Source organism: Toxotes jaculatrix, chromosome 13, assembly GCF_017976425.1.
Source record: "Toxotes jaculatrix isolate fToxJac2 chromosome 13, fToxJac2.pri, whole genome shotgun sequence".
NCBI classification, from domain to species: domain Eukaryota; kingdom Metazoa; phylum Chordata; class Actinopteri; family Toxotidae; genus Toxotes; species Toxotes jaculatrix.
Genome location: NC_054406.1, coordinates 8,988,808 through 9,011,019, shown reverse-complemented (window position 1 = coordinate 9,011,019; position 22,212 = coordinate 8,988,808). Strand labels below are relative to the sequence as shown.

The following is a 22,212-nucleotide window of genomic DNA, read 5'->3' as shown; positions in this document are numbered from 1 at the left end:
CTGTCTCCAGTGACGACAGCTTCAGCCACACTCTGGTGATTACTGTGTATATTTATTAATAATAAAATGCACAGACTTAGTAGAGTGTAGAGTTATTATTCGTGTGTGTGTGTGTGTGTGTGAGAGAGAGAGAGAGAGAGAGAGAGAGAGAGAGAGAGAGAGTCATTGCTCTGTGCTGATAACATCTATGCGTGAGTTGCCTGGTTGCACAGTCGAGGTGAGGTAGCTAGCGTTGTGGGTGTATGTGCCAGTATGTGTGTGATATCTAATAGCTGTGGTTACTGTGGCGTGACTTATTAAATTTAACATCAAGAGACCCCCTGGAAAACTGACTGACAGATACCAGCACACATACACACACACACACACACACACACACAAATGTAAAGCTACCAAGCTCACCTTAACCAACCAACGCAGACACAGCTATATGGCTATACAGCTGACTATATAGTGTCTGAAAACCAAACTGAATGTAAATTAACAAGTAGAAATATTGCATTACCTCACTTTCCTGTCAACAAAGTAAAGGTTGAAGAACAAACAGAAGTAAATAGGTCATTACCACATCAACAGGCACCATAACACACACAGCTGGCTTGTTTTCTCATTAATGCTACAACACAATTATGGGTACTGAGCAAAATTAGCGCTCATAACCCTATATTAACTGATTCTACAATGCAGAAAATATGTTTGCACGTAAAGTCAACAAGGATCGAAGAACGACACCCCTTGTCTTTACAACGAAAACTACTGCAGTTTTAGTTGGATGTTTAATACACCTGGGGTAAGACCTGAAACAAAAAGTGATCAACTGAAGGTTTAAAACTGGCCTTCAAATTTATTCTTGTTGAAGTGATATCAAAATATACAGGACAGTGGCATACTTTATGCTGAAGTACACTTCAAGACATAAGCAGCTGGCTTATGTCCTGTTTCACTTCTTTCAACTCGTTTCCATCTTGTCCCTCTTAATCTCGTCTTCTTTCATCTCTCTCCTTGTCCTCATCTCTTCTTCTGTCACCAGACTTTGTACCATTAGTGCAGTACAGTCTAACATCAACCACAAATCCACAAGTGTTTCCTCTGCACAATTTATTTCACTCATAGCACATGATAGCAGTGGATTTTTTGTGTGCTATTTGTGTGTATTTGGCGGTGCACAGTCACTGGGGAATCAATTTGTAAAGAAGGTCTTTTCATCACGGGACAAAACTTCAATAATTGCAATCTGCCATGACAGACACAGACATCACAAGACAAAACTCTGTCTCCTGTCGGCTACAGAGTAAAGGAGTTGCTCTAATGAGATATACATTCTTTTGTTCTATGGGCAGCTAACTTCATGCGATCCAAATCTGGTGTTAAGATAATATTTTCCCCAAAGATTTAAATGAAGGCTTTTCTGTTGTTGAAGTGATATGCTGCCTTTAACATATTTCATTGAAATCAAAACAAAATGATCTTGTGCACAAAGTTTCATTACCCTAACAGAATTAAAAGCTGTGGAAAGCATTAAAACTGTGCAACATGCTGAACTGTGCTATGTTGTCTGACTGTCTATTTTTGCATGGAAAAGAAAATGTTTTCCCTCCTTGGAGACAGTAGTTAAGATATTAAAAGCAGTGGGAAAGCAAAGTAACAAAATCTGCTGATAGAAAGATGATTAAATATTGAGAGAAAAACCCTGTGGAATGCCCTTAAATAATGAAATCTGCTGATGAGGAGCAGCTCAAAGAGGTTAGACGCCACTCTGTTGATTCTTCTTCCTCATTTTACAGGATGGCGATACATTTGGTGAAACTCCTCGCCGTTGAGGGATACGTTTGTCCAAATGCTGCCCCGTCTGATTCACGGCATCAGAAACTGCCATGTCACCATGACCCTGCTCGTTTTTGGTTATGCTAATCAGGTGACATTCCTTCCTGCTTGGCAGGAGGAGCTGATTGGATGGGCCGAGGTGGTGACCCTGAAGCGAGGCCGTTTGATTGGTTGGCTGATATAAAGCTGAATAATGGACTGACATTGGCCAGGAGGCTGCATTACTATCAACACACACTCATAAACACACAAACACACACACAAAACTGCAGCACATAAGCGCACTTCTACACACACTGATAATAACTACCAGGATAGCCTATATTTTAGTCAGGTGGCCAGTGGTTGTCTGACAGACCTGAATATCAAATCAATATATCATTTGATGTAATTTCTACCCTGTCTCAGCACAGAGAGGTTTGGCAGCTGTTCTCTATAATTCCGTCATAAAGGTATAAAGGTATTTAATATAATATATTTATATAATATCATTCAGATACGAGGTCAATATATCATTTGCTAGACTTCTTTTAGTGTCCACCTGCCATCTTGCCAATCTAGGCACCAAAAGACTTTACTCTACACTTTACTCTAATTACATTATCCAGGTAGCAGACTGATGACTATTCTTTGGACAATCTTTGGGATTAGACACCTATCCTTTCCAGGCACTAAAACATTTGGCAGCTTCTTCATATAAATCCGTCACCGAATTAGAGCATTTTATTCAGGTATCACATTAATTTGTCATTTGCTGGACTTCTGTGATGTGAGGCACCTCCAGTATTCTGCCTAGCCAGATACTAAGACGTTTGGCAGCCATTTACTGTAATTACATTATCCTGACATCAAATTGATACATCGTGTGGACGGTCGTTGAAGGCCTGACACTGAGAGATTTGGCAGCTATTTTGTACCATACCATTATGAAATTATATACAATGATCCAGATAACAAGCTAATCACTTGCTTTTGACAATGGCAGGTAACCTTGTGGAGTCCCACTTCTCTAAGTATTATACTGAAAAGCTTACTCACTGTCTGTTGCTGTAGTTATAAGAGGGACTAACTTGGACTAACCTATCCCGCTTATGCTGACAATCGTGCTGTCTTATTTTCATGTGACTGCAGTGTCTCCAGTGGTTTACAAATAAGAAAACAGTCAGAAATCCATTATCACTGATTCATAGGTATATGGTTTACTTGATTTTTCATTATGTTTTGATGCATTTGGGACTTGTTCCATGGCCCATCCATGGCAATAAAGCAAATTCAGGAGATGATTGCAGGTAGACGGAGACATGAATTCACAAACACCCATATTTTCTATCGCAGTTCTGTTTCATACAGTCTGCTCTCCACATCTGCTGTCACTCTGTGTGTTTATAAGGGGGCATGTGTATGTGTGATTGTTTTGATTGATGTCCCTCCGATGATGCTGACCTTGCAGGAGAGCTGCATTCACACTGTAGTAAATTAACACACATACACACACTATCTGTCTTTCTCTCTCGCACACTCACACACACACACACAGCTTTAAAAGAGCATTGATTACTCCTGTTCAACTAGAAAGCATAGAGCACATTACATTATTACAGGGAGCTCCTCTTCTCATCTTCTATCCTCTTATATTCCTACTTCTCTTCTGTTCTCTCAGAACAGATTTTATTTTCTCACTTTTTCTTCTATTCTTTTTCCCTACAGTTCTCTTTCTTCCCTTCATTAGTTTGATTTCTTCTTCTTCTCTGCTCCTTGCAGCTTTTCATTACTCCATATTCAAAGTATGCTCCTCTTCCATCTTACTCCTTTCCTTGTCTAATACACTTGCCTGCTATATACGCATGGGAATAAGTAGGACACATGCATATATTTTATATACAGACAAACACACATGCACACATAAACATATAACACTCTCCAGGGACAGAGCTGACATATTCCTTCTCATTTCAAATGTATGAACTGAGCCATGTGGGTAAGCACACACACATGTTTTTGTGTGCTGGGTGTATTATGGGTGCTAAATATGTGTACTGGGCTGTGTACAAAAAGAACCAGAGAGAAATACATTTGGTTACAAAGTAAGAAGCAGAAAGAAAAGCAGCTAGTTTAGTTAAAAATTGTGTATACTGTATGTATGTACAGTATATGTTACCTGATTGTCACTAGAAGCTGTATTCCCCCCCATTCTGAAATGCTGATCTCTTTATGGCTTTGTAGAAATTGAGTAAATGAATGCATCTTAATGTATCAACAAAAATATCTGACAATCCTACACAAATCTGAAAAAAAAAAAGAAAACAGGAATTCAAATATCTGCTTTCCTAACGATGCCATCTTGTTGTACAGTTTTTCACTCTTTCAGAGAAAGCTAAACTAAACTTAATTAAAATTAAGTGCTTTACATATCCCTAAAATCTATTAATAATGATGAAAAAAAGGCAAGAAAAAGATATTTCAATTCCTGTCTTCCTAAAATCCCGTAACACAAGTTGTTTTTGAATGTTTTACTCTCAAAAGCTCTAAATATACAATTTTAGTCATTTATATATTTCATGTTACTATATATCATCACCTTCAAGATCCTATTTAAGGTGCGGTTCCTTCAACCAAACTCAACTACTAGAGTCACCTTCTCGTTCCTATGAGAGAAACTGACCATTAACACATTAAATGACCTGGGTTCAATCGCTGAATTGAAGGAGGGGGCGAAAGACTGAATGACAGAAAATTGAGAAAGAAAAGAGACACGCAGATGGAGGGAGGATAGATAGAGGAGTAGATATTGTCAGTCCCCTCAGGTCTCTTTGATAAAGATCAGAGCAGCCACAGCCAGCACCTCAATCACATACGCATGCATGCACAGAGGCACAAACACTGTTCACACTTGTGCAATAGACACCATTGATGTATGCCCTCAGATGTAAGCAAATACACACACACAAACACATTCTTACACACACACACACTTGACTTTTACACTCAGATCATGTTCAAGTCAAAGAGACTAGAGTCAAAATCAATCAACCAAGAGCTGATAAGGGATCACAGACCCAGAGAAACAAATGGTAGAATGCTCCTTTAATGGCTGCTTTTAAATATGGATGCAAGTGCTTTTAACAAGTTTTCACACGCTCATCAGCTGCACCAGTCATTCGTCAAGTTCACATTCCATAAAGTGTTTCCTCAATGACGCCATTTTCAGTGGCTGATCAGACTCATCTATGGTGTTCTCAGCTGTGAAACATGTCAAACCTGGAATATTACTGCTGCAAGAGATGAAAACTTTAGGAAACCTTTCTCAATGAAGGATGTTGATGAAACTTCACATCTACTCGACGCTTCTGCACTAAATTTGTTTTAATTTTGTCAACAGAGGACCAGAGTGGCTATTGGGCAGATGTTTTAGGGAGCCAGAGGGAGCAATGACCTCACAGGCAACTGGCCATATTTGCCATTCTGTGAAACTGGTCCTTTTTTTGGATTCATTACCCAACTTTTTGTCCTTCTTTTCTAGGCCACTTATAAGGTCAAATAGTTTAGTGGCTCCTTGTAAGTTCCACTGAAGCTCAGCATTATACAAATACAAATTTAAACAAGTCAATTGATCAAATGGACACTGTAACACATTGTTAGTGGCTGTTGATTTTTTTCATAAAAATTAAAAACAACCACATTTCACTTATTTTCTTTCTACTAAAGTGTTTTCCAGAAGTTCACTGTTGACGAAAGGAAAAAAAGGCACAGCACAATTTTAAAACAAAAAAAAAACCCGCCAAAATATCACATGCAAATGCAGCACCATTTGTTAGACTAATTTCCTTTATTTCTATTAAGTGCTGTGCTTCTGTGAAAATAACTTCCCAAAACATTTCATCTTACTACTTTGCTAGGTTATTTATGTGTTAGATTTATATTATTTGCAGATAGGCAGTGCTGCAGTCAGTCTGGACTGGAAAAAAAGAAAGGTAGTTCATAAACACAACATTTGTCCATTCAATTACAAAGTGTTAGAAATAATAGTCTCTGTGTTTACTAAGATTTTGAGCTGACTGAAATCTGTTTTTCTTTACTCACTAGTGCCTTCTCAAAAGCAATGAAGAAACAGCTTTTCTCTATACTGACTTTGAGAAAAAAGCTTGTCCAAACTAGGTGTCTTTTTTAAAATCACAGGGTGAATGGCTTTCATCAAATGCAGAGCAATATTTAGAGTGTCAGTTGTGACTCTACGATACCAAACATTTTATATTAACAGGAGAGTGAGTGAGTAGAAAAAAGCACAATATTCCATCAGTCATGAAACATATTTTTGTTTTCTGTTTTTCTGTGTTGTTGTGGCCAAATCTTGATTTCTCTAATGTCACCAGAAAGTAATATCAGAAGAACTGATCCTGTGATTTGGCCAGAGTAAAAAAGAAAATGTCAAAAAGCTAGCCCTTCAACTGTAATTTACTTTTACAGTTACTGAAAAGGTTATATAATTTATGGTAGCTCCTGTATCTACAGCTTCCGTAGATGTATGGACAAACATTATTTTATTCCATTTACTCCCTTCAAGAAATTTTAAATCATTTATATCAAGATGGTTGAGGAGTAGATTCAGGAAATAAGTGCATGACCAGACGGTCACCGGCTTGGCTGTAAACCTCTGTGAGTAAGTAACACTCTCCATGATATTTTGTGGAACTGATGGATAAATGCCCAGATGGAGAAGGGTCCATCAATGGGACTGACATCTGGCCAGCAAGAGCTCCCAAAGCATTTAACCTGCTGTCAGCGACTTCTGTTTGTTTGCAAAAATACAATTTCAACCCAATAAAAAAAGATGAAGGTTAAGGACTAGACAGATCGAAACAAGGTCATCCCTCCTTTTTATTTCATATAGACCAGAGCGACTTTCTCCACCCCTGCTTCAGTCAGAATTTGTATCACCAGGTCCATGGGAATGCAACAGCAACAGCTAAATAACATTCCAAAGGAATTTCAGCCATGAAATGAAATCACCTTTGTAACATGTAATGTATATGATGTGATGAATGTGTCTGGCTTTCACTTGTGTTTGCCTTTGTGATAGACTATGTGGACACCTGTTGCTCTTTTGTTTACAACAAAAAACACCTTTAGCAATTTTCCTTTGAATGGGATTTCTTTTTTACCTCTTTTTTCTATATATCTTATTAGTCTTTGCTTATACCTGCTCTTGAGACACTATGTAAACTCTCTCTTGTAAGAGTAAAGGATGGTTTAAAAAAGTGTTTTACTGTTATTTCTTAGGAGAGGTGAAAAGTGGAGATACTGTCAAGCAGAGGAGAAGAGGAAAAACAGTGGCAGAGAACAGAGGTTGGAACTGGGGGAGAGTGAAGTGAAATCTCTGCTGACTTGTTAGTCACATGGCAGAATGTTCTAGGAGGAGGAACACGTTCTGTGGCCCATGTTCTGATGGAAATGATTACATATGGGAGCCGTGTGTCTGCGTGTGTCCCATATGCATTTCACTGTTTCCACGCATCCCTGTGCCTCTGGACACATGGATGTGTCTAAATGTATATTGTATGAATGTGGGTAATGTACACTTAAGTTTGAGATTACACAATTTGATGTTTCATATTGTGTCTCTGTGCACTGCAAAGTGTTTTAGTCCCCCCGTACCTCACAGTGGGCGCCTCTCCCAGACTGCATTAAAATCAAAATATGCCTGTTAGATGTCACGCTTTTTCTACAATACAGCACAACCAACAACCTTCAAACAAAGCTCCAACTTTCTCCAATTGACAACAATGTATGTAATTTAACTGTTATACCATTCTTGTCATATTAGACAAACCAATTATATGATCTTTATACATGTAAATAAGCAGTGACATAGCAGATCGTACAACAGAACTGATTAAAATAGGTGATATGAAACCCAATATTTCTGATTTCATTCTTAGTTCTCTATTTGCCTGTTTGTTCCAGCCATTAAACGTAACATCCAATCATATGAAAACAAAAATAAGAGAAGATGAACAAAGATGAACGATTAGAAGGTGGAACAGAAGAAGAAAGAAGTAGGAGAAGGAGAAACAAAAAGAAGAATTTTCAACAACAGTCATGCTGAGAGAGAACAGTGTGTGTGTGTGTGTGTGTGTGTGCGTGTGTGTGTGTGTGTGTGTGTGTGTCTAAGTGCTGTGATAATCTGTGATTCCGTCTCATCAGCACAATATCAAACTGCCTCCGACATCATGCTAAATTATACATCACTCTCTTTCTCTGTTTCACACACACATGCACATATACACACTGTATGGCATGTGCCGGTGCATGAATTAGTTATGACCTGACAGGCTTCAGAGGGAGAGGAAGAAGTGCTCAAGGAGTCCAACAATCACATCAAAGTGTATCCCACAACTAAGCAGACGGGCTGAAAAGGTTGGAGCAGCACGACTGTACCTTTGCCCTGCCAATTACCCTCCTAGATTCCTTCCTAATGTGTGATCAGTTAATTAACTTTTTCCATGGATTTTCTGTTCTCTTTTTGTCTCAGGTTCCACAGCATGTGAATCCATCCATCTATTCACTCATATCCACTCATCCATCTTCCATAAGATGCAGTATCTGCAGAATAAGCGGGGCAGTCCAGACCTCCTTCTACCCATCCACATCCTTTAGTTCCTTCTGGACTCCTGAGGCAAGAGTCCTGAGGCATTTTCCAGCCAGGTGGGATATAAAAGCCCTCCAGCATCTACTAGGTCAGCATCTACAGGGGTCTCCTCATAATTTGACATGCCTGGAATACCACCACAGCAAGACGCCCTGGAGGCTTCCTGATCGGATGCTCGAACATCAGCGGTTCTACTTCAAACTCCTCACCCTCTGCCGACGAGTGAGTCCAGTCATGCTGTGAAGGAAACTCCATTTGGTCAAGATCTTGTTCTTCCAGTCTCTACCTGGAGCTCATGACCAAAGGTGAGGGCTGTAGCATACATCTACTGGTAAATCCAGAGCTCACACAGCAGTGTGTTAGAACTAACGCCTGCATCGTTTCTGATGCTGCACTAATCCACCTGTTGTTTTCATATTTGAAGTTACTCAATTTCGGCAATTTCAATGAAAATGAGAGTTGAGCTTGTAAAATAATGATGATGAGCTGGTATTTTTTTTACTCATTCGTTTAAAAAAACAAAAAATGACTGTTTACAATACTGAGGCAATACCTGTGAAAATCAAAAACCTGAAATGGCTCCAATAGCAGATTAGGCATAAGGATTACATGGACTAAGGAGGACTTGCCAAAAATTGTCCAATCCAGGGTGCATCATTTCTTCTGAGTAATTCTCCTCCCTGCTGTATAAATCCACAGCCTAGATGTGCGTTGTGGACAGTGTGAGATGCAGAATATGGAAAGACAGACAGATCATCAGCACAATGTAGCATTTTTGCAAATGCCAAGTATGATCTGCCTCTCTGTCTCACTGACTCCCCCTCTCCCTCACACACAGAGTAAGTCAAACAGCTGAATGTATCAGCAGCAGGGGCTCTTCAGATAAGTCCCCTGGAAGCTCTCACTGAGAGCAAACCCTTTCTGTGTCACACACACACACAATCACACAAAATTAACATAGGCCAAGTAGCAAGTAGAAACTTGTGCCAGTGAATAAATCTGGGACAACTGCTTGGACATACAAGTAGCACAAACACGCAAAACACACATATAAACCCAGACACAGCATGTGTACAGTCTTAAACTAAGGCACTTTGCAATCAGTGATATTGTCATTATGCAGTGCACCACACACATATCAACAAGATGAACACCCACAACCGACCAGCTCACATACAAACAAGCCCAAAGGCCCACAGAGGGAAGCAGAGGGACACACGGAAAGACAGTTCGGCAGTGTATCCTTTCCAGCATGTGACAAACACTATGTGTGTGTGTGTGTGTGTGTGTGTGTGTGTGTGTGTGTGTGTGTGTGTGTGTGTGTGTGTGTGAGAGAGAGAGAGAGAGAGAGAGAGAGAGAGAGAGAGAGAGAGAGAGAGAGAGAAAGAGAGAAAGAGAGAGAGAGAGCACATTCATATGAATGCAAAAAATATAAAGTTACTGAACAAAACTTAAGTCCTTTCCAGTACACCTTTTTCACAGCAGACATTTTGATTGGGCATCACAGGAAAACCACAGGTTCTGGCTCTGTTCTGTTCCATGTTCCCAGTAAGCCGTGACAGCATGGCAGTGAGCTAGCATGCACAATACCAGGGCCCTGAAACTGAAGCAGCTAAATGGAATTCAGCCATCATTCATTTCATTATTTACACATATGCTTTCTCTGCTACAACATATCCTCTCACAATAAATAATCTCTGGCACCTCCTGAGGCATACACCACCCTACAAAACATCCTCAAAGCTACAAAGAACACATGAACCAGCAACCTGTAAGATAAACATCTCTACTCGCTGATTTGGTTTACATTTAGCTCATCTGTGAAATCTCTTATAATAATGGAGTGCTATGACCGGTGCTATGCCTCCATTTCTAATGTGGTTTTAACCAGTGCAACCCAGTTTCATTCCTACCACAAACTACACCATTCGAAGGAAGGAAAGCCTGAATACAGATACCATTTCTTTAGAAGGAACGCTCCCCAGTGTGAATATGGGCCCGAATGACTAACTCTAACTCAGCTTTAAATATGCATGCCTTTAATGACATTTTTCTTTCCTCACTTTCTGTTACAGTTTGAGTTTCTCGAAAAGCCCATCACCACTGCTGCTTTGGTTACAGTACATTCTATAATAAGCCATAATGCACATTCAGTATTAATATCCCAGCAGTACACAGGACTACACAATCATGACTACACTTCATACAGCATCTGTGTAACTTTCATATGTATACACTGCAACTGAGTGTACTAACATGTGATAATTAGTGTATAATATTATGTTGTTATCATACCTCTAATGACTTATGTTTAATGCATATTACATTGTATTGCATACTGAATGTCTTGAACTGCGTCCTTGTAAACAATGTGAAGTCATTTTAAAACATATGGGTCATCTTGTCAGCTGTTCACATCTAAAAGATCTGTTCGGAGAAGAGCAAGGAACTTAATAAATGTGCACTTATTTGTGTTTGCTCAGTGTCATGTGTGTGCCTCCGGTAGACAGTTTTAGCCTCTTCTGTTTTATGCTCCGGAACTAACTGCCTCGTTGAGGACATCAAAGTTCTTCTAATCTAAGTCTAATCTGAAATCTTTACTGCACACAAGACATGGTGCTGATACATAGTGAGTTCTAATTTTAACCATCACTTCAACCATTCATATCTCTTCTTTTATCTGTGAAAATGGAACCATGCTGTTTACTCGGGCCAAGAGTTATTTTATATTAAAAAAAACAAAAAACAAAAACAAAACTTGTCATGCAAAAATGACCCCAATGACCTGTGTTTTAAATGTTGGCTAAAACCTGATATGACAGGAAGAGAAGGTTTGGCTCTCTCTAAGTAAGATTTTTCAGTGCCCAAACAATTCTCTTTGGTACGCCCAATTTGGTCATTTTGATGCGAACCAACAAAAACTGGTAGCTTGGTGTACGATGACATAAAAATCAGCACAAAATATCTTTGTTCTTGTCCCAGTAATACAGAGTGTTCAGTATTCTCTCATTTTGTGTCATGCCCTGCCAATGCCTTCCTCTCTCTGTCTTGATTTGGTAAGTTTAATAAGGAATGAACTTGTCACACATTAGTGAGTCCTTTCCTGTGCCGAGAGGAAATGAGTCAAAAAATGTGGACTGAGGCCAGAACATGGCAGTGCTCCCTGAAAACTTGCAGAATCTGAATGGCCCCTCAAAGGAACTGTACGGAATAGAAGTCAAGTACTTTACATAAGCACCTCCACAAAAAAAAAAAAAAACATATAACCTCATATTATAAAGGTTAGTGTGGTATTTTGCTTTCTTTGAGTATAATGCGCCTTGCAAATATCAGCAGGGTTTGCCTAAGGTAAACAACACACACTGCTCCTGCTCAATCAGTTCTGTATTCAAAAACAAGTGGTCAACCAAGGATGAATTTTAGTTGTGTGAATGCCCATTCTTACATGACTCACGCCCACAGTCCCATGTGAGCTTTGTAGTTTTACCAGACATTTATTAACCAATAGTCACATTGGTTGTTACACCCCCCCCCCCCCCACACACACACACACCACCATACACACACACAAACACAATTACACAAACACTTCCTGACCTTCATAGTTGAGTTTGAAGCCATGTGCAGAGACGGCAAAGTCACTGGTCAACCTCAAAGAGAAGACATTTCCTGTACTGGTGACCGGGGGAGGAACCTGGAAGCCTGTTAGCCTGTAGAAACACAGAAAAGAACATGTTGACATTATCAACAAATTACCAGGCACATTAAAGATTCAGGAAAACCAACCCGCCCCCCTGTGTGCTCTCTGAGCCCTCTATTGTTGACAACATAAAAGGCCTGTTGAAATACAGTATCAAAGAAATTAGCATATTGATGAGTTAAAAATACCAGCATAAAAAAACACGCATCTTGTGCTGAGAAGAGTGCAAAAGATATTTGTAACAGGCTTGACTGCCCTGTAATTATATATTTTAAACTCTTGATTATTGATCAAGAAACTCAAACTGAAACACATCTGTGAAAATTTGTCACACAGTAATTTCTGATGTTTTAACTTTTGACATGCAATTTACAATATACATTTAATTTTCACTTCCCACTTTAGTGAAATAACACTCCAGTACAATAAAACATTAACTTTTGATACATCTTCTGTTTTATATGACTTTATTATAAAATTGTGTATGTACAGAGTTCAAGAAACCTCTTATAAAAGACAACTGCTTCTCATAATGGTTTGCAGTATTTTCTCATACTATTTGAACTTTGCCAATTTGGTTACACCCCTAACTTGGATGTCTGCTCTTACTAGTACCCCTACCTGGCATAGAGCCTCGGAGGCAGAACGCAAACAACTTTCCATTATTTGAAAATATAAAGAGGGGCTGCACTAAAACCCACTACTAAACAGGGGCTTTTAAAAAAATCAAGCAGCAAGATCAAAGTGTACTAACAAAAAAAAAGTGAACCTTGGTCAGCTAATCAGTTATACCGAAACAGGTTTGTGTACAGAAAGGTAAACAATAAAACAGGAGTCAAGTAGTACAGCAAGGCAGCCTTTAATCTGCACTCCACATGTTTGAGTTTGTCCTCCAAAAAGAAGCTTATACACAACAGCCCAGATGTGCCATCAGCTTTTAGATTCCTTGAATTAAATGAGGAAGAAGAGAGAGGGAGGAATGGAGGGCCAGCTTTTTTTTCCCAGGTATGGAAGAGAGCCAAACCTTCTTGCTGCCACTGCGACACATTTTTTCTTATCCTGCAGCTACCATTCTTCCTTTTATTTCACCTCCCTCCTTCCTTCCTTTCCCTCCCTTCCTCTTTCATCTCTCCTCCTTCTTTTCTACTTCCCTCAATCCACTCATACTGTGCCATCCTTTCATCCAGCATTAATCCATCTAACTCCTTCTTTTCTTCCCTCTTTACTCCCACCACCCTTACACACTTCATCCCCCCTTTCTCTGTCTTCCTCTCTGCTCTTCTTTCAGTGGCATTTAACCACCCAAATCTCTCTTCTTCCTGTCTCCTCTTTGGTTCTTCTCATCTCTCTACACCTTCCCCTTTACCTGGCATTCATACTACCTTTTTTTCATAACTTCCCTGTCATCCTTTCTCTCTTGCATCCTTTCCTTTGTCCCTTGATTTCCCTTAGTTTAGTTAGCTGTTAGCAGATTGATCCTTACTCGTTCCTGAGAGCTTCATTGTGCTGTCCTTCACTGTGCTTCCTGCTTGAGGAATGTCAGAAAATACTTGACACAGGAGATTAATTCAGTGTTCTCCTAGCAACATGTGTACTTGCGAGTTGCTAAAAGAAATCTCTTACTTCCTGATATTATTGTAGCAAGAGAACGGACGTCTGTGACCTCTACCTTCCACAAACAAAGACATTTTAGAATTGAGATTTTCAAATAACATGCATTTCCAGTTATGATAAAGTGCTTAAAAACCATGTTAAAACACTCACAGAGTGCAATGACTTACCCATCCTTGCACTCATCTCTCTCACTCTGTCCTTTCATCTTTCTTTCTGTCTCCACATTCTAATTTATTAAGCTTTCTATCAGCAAAAACAACCGCAGTTTCTTAAAAAACCTGCCTTTTCGCCCTCTGCCTTTTCTTCCTCTCTACTCCCCTTTCATCTTCTTCTTCTCCCTCCTACCTTGCTTTCATCCTCCATTAAGGGCCTGGTTTATCACCTCTCCTCTCATTTTTCATCTCTCCATCCTCCTCTTTATTTCTTTCACCCTGCCACCTCCTTCTATTCATATTTCTGTATTCATTGTCTGCCTTCTTGTAACCTCTCATCTCATCTTTGTGTTTCTCCAGATTTCCTCTCTTGTCTCCCATCTCCCATCCGCCCTCCTACTTTTCTTCAGTTGTTAGCCTGAATTTGTTTCCCTCCTGTATGCACACTCTTCTCTAATTATTCTGTCCAGTCACCTTTCTGTTCATTCAAACTATGCTTCACCCTTTCTTGCAAGCTTCCACCTCTCCTGTCAATTTGCTATCCCTTGTTTTCAGTTTCCTCTGTCTCTTTCAGTTGGCTCTCCCTCATATCTCGAGTCTTGGTTCTCAACTGATTCTCTCCCTTTTTACTTCTTTGTTCTGTCTCAACTAGTCCAGTACCAGTCAAAGCAAAAATGGTGGCAACTTTCTTAAAAGCCCCCAACCATCTCTTTAATCCTCACTCTGTTTCTAATCTAAAGGCGAGTGACAAAGTAAACAAAAAACCAACAGAAAGTTTCTTAGTAAGGGGCTGTGCTGCCAGAACAGCTTCGATGTGTCTTGGCTTTGATTCTACAAGTTTCCGGACTCTGCTGGAGTGATGAACGCAATTCTTCCAAAAGATATTCCCTCATTCTCTATTTGATGATGGTGCTGTAGGGCACTGACTAACAAGCCCGTCCAAAACCTCCCATAGGTGTTCAACTGGGCTGAGATCTCATGACGGCAAAGGCCACTGAATATGATTCACATCATTTTCATACTCATCAAACCATTCAGTGACCCCTCATGCCCTATGGATAGGGGCACTGTTATCCTGGAAGAGACCACTCCAATCAGGACAGAAATATGTAATCTTAGGATAAAGGTGATCACTCAGAACAACTTTGTATAAACTTGCTCTGACCCCTCCCTCTAAGGGGACAAGCAAAATGCCCAGAATGAGAAAGCCACTGAAAGCACCCCCCCCAACTTGTCGAGAATGTGGTGGAGGATGATTCATCTGACCAAATCACTTTTTTCCCACATCTCTGTAGAACAGTGTCTGTAGTTTTTGCACCACTGAACTCTCAAATGTGAATTTATCTTTGTAATGAGGGGTTTATGCACTGCAATTGTTGACAGACTCGTCTTACTGACACAGTCTGATCACATCCTGCATTGACATTCCTGAGGAGAGGCTGCTCTTCTGTTTTTCCACACATATCGCACTAATGAACGAGCATCACGGTCATCAAATGTGCACGGTTTCCACCACCACAGTTTCTGACACTATTTTCTGAGGGCCTGTCCCATTAATATAAATGCAGATGTCACTTTAGTCACTGTTTCTGTTGAAACACTAGCCAGTTGAGCCGTCTTTGTGACTAAAGCTCCTGCCATCTGTGCCCCAAAGATGAACCCTCTTTCAAAGTCACTTAGATCTTTTCCTCTTGCCATCTTGATACAAAATCAGAATCATCTGGGCCTGCTCTGTACTTTTATACATGTCACAGAGCACGACTGGATGTTAAATGCTTAAATGTACCATGCAGTGCACCTGCGTCGAAGCATCTGCATTAGTTTCTCCACTCATTTATCAGGTTTTTCCTTTAGTTTCTTGCCCATCTGTGTATCTTATCTGTATGTCTGTTGCTGCTGCCTTCATATTTTTAGTTTTAGTTATTCTCGCTTCTCATTTCCACTCTTTTGATCTTTGTCTTCCTCTCCCTTTATCATTTAACTATTTGCTTTTCTTTGTATTATTTCACTGCCCTTCTTGACCTCATTTCCCTATCCCATTAGTTGTCTGTACAATATTTCCTATATTAAGGCCAACATACAGTAAGCATGTTAGCATGATATGCGTGTAATGAAGGACAGTATGTCACTATGTATAACGTCAGTAGGAAATGGTTTCGGCACATTCGCATGCAAACTATATATAATTGACACGCGACGCTATGCGAGTACCAGTTTACAGCATTTCTGCAAACTGGCCATCCTGTAAACAGAAACACAACGCAAATCATTTGTAAAAGAAGAGGCGGTAAAGCAAAGATTTGGTTGTAGCATTAATGACATTATTAGTAGTATAAATCTATCCCCAGAAAGCATTTTGGTGTACACAGTGTACATCATACTTTTTATTTTTATTTTTTTATGCAGTAGACCCCACTTATCCTAGTCTTTTCAAGTGTGCCAAATGCAGATGAAGCCAAGATTTAATTTAACACACTTTGGTATACACTTAACAACATATATATGTCTCCATTACCCAGATCACAAATGCAATTGAATCTGCGTTGAATTTCGCATATACATTCAAATCAAGGCTGACCACACTCTAATCCAGAGGCATTCGAATCTGTTTGGTAATGCCAGAAGAAGAAGAATTCTGTTGTTCAATTACATAAATTTAGCTAACAACTATCCATCAACTAACAGACCATTGCTCTCTCACTCACACACATCATTCAGTGGTTACGGCTACGTAGCAGCATGTTGCGCCTTCTGTATGATTGTATGTGTCAAAATTGCTTCTTGTTACTTAAATATGACGGAGAAAAAAGGCTAATTTCAGTGTAATTTCTGTGTCACTTTAACTGCCATTACCAAACAATTTGGCAATGACTGAATCCTGCCACATTGTCACCTATCACTAACCCATTCCTCCTTTTAAAGTTGTTCATTTTGCTTAAACCCCCTTTTAGATTTTTTTAGCACCATGAGCCGTTGGACTTCTGCCTCTGGGTATCTACACCGTAACACCCCACACATTTGCATCTTCTGTTTTTCAAAATGTCCTTGGCAGCATGTTCTGCCAATGGGCGTGCAGTCTGACATATCTTTGTGACATTTTAGCTCAACGAGATGCATTGTTCCAATATGTATTCACCAGTGAAATTAAAGAAAATGAAAGATCTCACCGAAACTGTGTGTGCATTCAAGGAGCTTATTGATAAAAATGCAACCAGCCTAAAAAAAAAATATCATGTTATGTAAATAAACCTTGAACCAGTCCCTTTCTCCCCTGCTTCCTCTCCAATATCTTATTTGAAATGCTTCCCTCCTGCAAAAACTAACTTTCAACACATATGCACACACATACACACCCAGTATACTCTATTTCCTATCTTGGGATTTATGTGTTTTGAGATTTATGAGGTAAAACCAAAAATCTTTTACAGAAAGTGAAAGGAAGATGGAACAGAGGGTGTCTGACATTCAGGCTCTATTCCTGTGGGAGCGTGTGTGTGTGTGGATGTGTACTGTATGCGTATGCATGTGTGTGTGGTGTATAGAGTGAAATCACATTAGCAAGTGAATGAAGAACTAGCTAATATCAGCAGAGTGCTTTCTCTGCTGTCTCTCACACAAACACACACACACACGCACAAACACAGATAAAGACACACCATTCTCTTTATTTTCTCCCCCCAAAAAAGAAAAAAACAAACAGCCGTGCAGTCTGGCTAATGCGATTGTCAGACCCCCGTCTCTGTTTCTCCTTCTCTCTCTTTCCTTCACTTGTATCTGATGGTCTCTTCATTGCCAACAGGGAAAAGAGATTTTTCATTATTATTCCTGCCATTAAAGAAGAAGAGAAAAGGTTGACGAGATAAAAAATGTAAAAATAAAATAAAAGGAAAAGGGATGGACAAAGTGAGACAAGTGCTTAGGGTTTTGTGCCATACTGAAAAATAAATCATATCTGATGTGAAAGGCATCATTTAACCACATCAGTGATTCATCTGATAGGGACTAACGGACCCTCTGTTACAACTTTAATGGTAAGTGCTAAATGCACAGGATGAGTAGAAATGTCCTCACATCCTCAGTGTTCTCGCTATTAGACTATCAAGTCAAGTTATAAACAAATGTGTTGCGCAAAGTTCACCACACAGAAAACACCTTAACACCATAGTTAAGGACCAGGCTGTCATCGACAAACAGACTGACACAGATATTTTTAAAATATAAAACAGCAGGCCAAGCTGCTGGGGGATACTGCTGGTGTTATACACTATGTAAAGTGCCCTACAATACATTTATGTATTACAGGGATACTTAAATATTTATTGACAACTTCAACTCAGCTGATGTCACTCACATTACGGCTAAAGCAGAAAGAATAAAATAGCAAACAGAACTGGGGATAGGAGCTCAGTATTAAAGTCTGTAAGTTAAAGGATGTTTATTTTCCCTCACCTAGTGTCAGAATGTGTAGCTACCAGTCCCTAACCACTGAAGTAGCAGCATAGAGAGACCACTGGGCGCATTTCTCTGTGAGCTAAAGAAACTGTGCACATCTGTGTGTGTGTGTGTGTGTGTGTGTGTGTGTGTGTGTGTGTGTGTGTGTGTGTGTGTGTGTGTGTGTGTGTGTGTGTGTGTGTGCAGTTCAGTTTGTTTGTGAGTAGTTTATTGAGCTGATACTGACCCAAGGCCTGACCCCACAAACCAAAATGCTCGTCTCTCTCCATGTTCCTCCATCTATCTTTTCCAGCCCTTCCCTCCCTCCCTGCTTCTCTTCCTTCCTGGCTCCTTCCATTGGGAGACAGGTAACTGTGTCAATTTCCTGGCCATTTACTTTCTTTCCACTCTTCTCTTTCCCACGAGGCAGGTAGCTTTCTACGTGTACGCCAATAAAGACCCTCTAACCACTGTATCTCTTCATATTCTGCTCTCTGCTTGTCCTCTCCCTCAGTCCACAATCAGCCGGTGTGAATTATATCGTTTTGTCTAAAATGTAAACAGCAAAACTGAAGTCTCTAGACTTTACCATTTTTAAAATGATACAAGTGTTTAGGTTTGGGCCTTTAGTCTGGTGTCTTTTGCCCATAATTATAGTGTGTTGGTGACACAAAACAGTTAATTTTGCAGAGTCGTGGCAAAACAATTTTTTAGGCAAATATAATACCTAAAAAAATGTCATTAAAAGAACACCAAAATGCTAATGGTTGAACCTTAACATTGCACACATTCACTCCAGACAGAAGAGATGGAGAGATAAACAAAGAGAAATGTTTGTGTGTGTGTGTGTGTGTGTGTTGAGGGGGGCCAGCATTTTCTACTTTGTGTTTTGATGTAATTCTAATAACTAATGACTCAGTGAGTCATTTCATTATTTTGCTTTTTTTTAATGCCTGCAGAAATTAGATCTGCAACTAAATTTGGGAGGATTTATGGAAAACCCTGTTTTAATAGATTTTCTTGTACCTTTGAGTCTCGTGTAATTCAATGAGACAAATATCAACTTTATATATTATTTGATTTGTTATTATCATATTTGATTTTGTTTTGGGTGAAACTGCCCAGAACTATTTTACATACTTTCAAAACATATTTAACAAAACTAAAATGATTCCTGCTGGTTACCTGTGCTTTCCTAAAACAACCAGAAATGATTCTACTGTGAAGTAATCACAGCTGTCACTTACTGCAGCTGTCTGCTGTGTTGAAATATTATGAGTTGTTATGTTATAGTCACAAAAAAGATGAAAACAAAGTAGAATGGGGACACTCTGAAGTTCATGGGGGACCACTGACTACTAGGGCACTCAATTTCACAAATGTTCTACAGATATCGTAACTTATTTTAAATGACATTCTCTCTAAAATCCATACTTTCTTTTAAAAGGCAATTTATTCCGAAATGAAACCTGCCACATTTGATCCTTTTAACGGCAACACAGAGAGTGTTTAATCACACCCCACACAATCCAATATTGTTATTTAGTAGTTCAAATGCTGTATTTACTTTATTTCTTGAACACGAGTTTCTCTTATTTCAGTGTTGTTTCATCATGCAGTTTCAAGTTAATATTCATATAATCATCAGACAAAGTCTCTCTCTCATGCACACACACAGACACACATACATCTGGAAGCCATCAAGTGGGAGGGTTTTGTCTTGACGTTGAGTCCTATGTCTCATCTGGAGACTTTGTACCAATTGATTGAGGACAATTGACTAACTACAGACACACAGGTGTCCCAAAGTTTGCGCACAACCTCAAGACCGTCAGAGTAAAAGCAATGTGGGATGGAAGTACAAAATGAATCTAAGATTAAAGTTGGAAATGTAATTATATTAAAACAAATAGAAGTGAAGGTCATCACAATTTACTAAAACATTTTAAGAAGAACATGTGATAACCTTGGTCACTAAAATACAACATTTAGTTAATTAATTTAATTAGTAACACAGTAATGGAAGAAGCCATATGTGTGACAGCTGCAGAAATATTGTCTCTGTTTATTCAAAGGAACTTTTTAATGTAATTACTGTAAAATTAAGATAATTAAAGGGAAAAAGGGCATAATTGTTCAATTTGCTCCATTTAGATGTTAAACCTGAGTAAAATATCAAAGGTCGGTTAACATTAGTGAAATTTTCAAAGTGACATGAAAAGTAATTAGTAAAACAAAAAGCTGTCATCTCTTCCCTGTCATCTCTCTTCTCCTTCTTTTCTCCTCCTTTCGTCTCTTCCACTTCATGTCCAGTAGATTTATTTCCTCTACTCGTGTTCAAAGTTCAGGGTCTGTAGTGAGTGATTGATTAACAACACTACACACACACACACACACACACACACACACACATCCACTCACAGTCATTTTTCAGGTTACAGTACATGTGGTCAATAGTCACTGGTGTGTCTTATAAATCAGTCATTCGCTACCCACCCTGAACTCTGAGTGTGTATTTCCGTGTACCAGTGTAATTGTGTGTGTGTGTGTGTGTGTGTGTGTGTGTGTGTGTGTGTGTGTTTGCATGTGTGTAGGGGTGGTCCTTGACCATGCTGGCATGCGATCCATTAAATTAGTCACACACACGTAAATTCAAAGGCTCAGACAACCAAATACACACATACACACACAGGCCCCCTGGCCAGGTCACCCTTACACCCCACTCATTGACTGGCCCCATTCATCACAGAGAGAGAAGGAGAAGGTAAGGAAGAGTGAGTGAAAGACAGAAGGAGATGTTAGGTCTCTGAGTCTCTAAAATTTAAGATAGACTGAATAAAAACAATTATCTAAAAGACAGCAAGAGGGAATACGTTTGTAACTTAACACTGCAGCTACTGTAAAGCTCTGACAATTGAAAATGTATAAAACCATGTCTGTTGAGGAAAAGGCAAATATTTAACCATGACACTGAATCAAAGACCAAATATTCAGATTCAATGACCTCTGAAAACACACAGAAGATGAACCCGCACAGATTGATTCATAGAAAGGCAGAGCAAACCTCGTCAGCCCTCATATACGTATGCTTGAGTGCACATGGACACACTCTTGGTGACACCAGACTGAAAGCCAGAATGGGAGAAAACCAATTTCCTTAGAGCAGATAGCATCCAGTGCTGCTAGCAAGGTTTTGTCTGGCGGTTGGTGTGCATGCTTGCCGACGTGCATGTGTGTCCGACTGTTCATAAAATATAAAAACTGTGCATCAGCCTGCAGTCCCTCCTGTGCAGTCCCTCCTTTGATCTTGCCATATGCCAGCCGTCTGCGTCTAACTGCTCGTACCCTCGTGCCAGACCATTTATGTGTGTGCACGTGTCATTCTTTTTCATACTTATTGGCTCCCAGCAGTGCAAACATCCATTCCTTCCAATCCGCCCGAGCCTTGCTGTGATGCTCAGGGACGATAAGCCCTTTTGTGGTGCATCGTGGAGGAGGGGGGGTTATCGTCGCACAGCTTTGGAGGTGACAGGGACCATTGCTGCTCTCTGTGCACCCCCGAGGAGAGACACTCTGACTGGGGTTGAATAGTGGATTAACCTCCCTGTCGGCCCCAGAGGTTCCAAGACAAACACGCAGAGACTCGCTCTGACATGAACTGACACACATTAAAGACCAAATCCATAATTGAAGAGTCGAATAAAGCTTCCTTATGCGCAGATTTTGCAGATTTAAAACATTTTTGACTGAAACACACATCAAATAGTGTGTTTAGGATATAAAGCTTTGATAATATTGACAATTTTCTGTCAACACTGTGGCACTTTTCCTCTTATTATTGCCTT

The 22,212-nt window shown here is 39.6% G+C and overlaps 1 protein-coding gene across 1 annotated transcript in view; it reads right to left on the bottom strand.

Moving 5' to 3' along the window:
* The window catches only part of csmd3b (CUB and Sushi multiple domains 3b), a 318,235-nt gene that overhangs the window by 202,477 nt on the left and 93,546 nt on the right, over positions 1-22,212 (bottom strand). Inside the window, exon 3 of the mRNA XM_041053205.1 lies at positions 12,068-12,180. Within this exon, the coding sequence (XP_040909139.1) occupies positions 12,068-12,180 (113 nt within the window). The remainder of the gene's footprint in view (positions 1-12,067; positions 12,181-22,212) is intronic.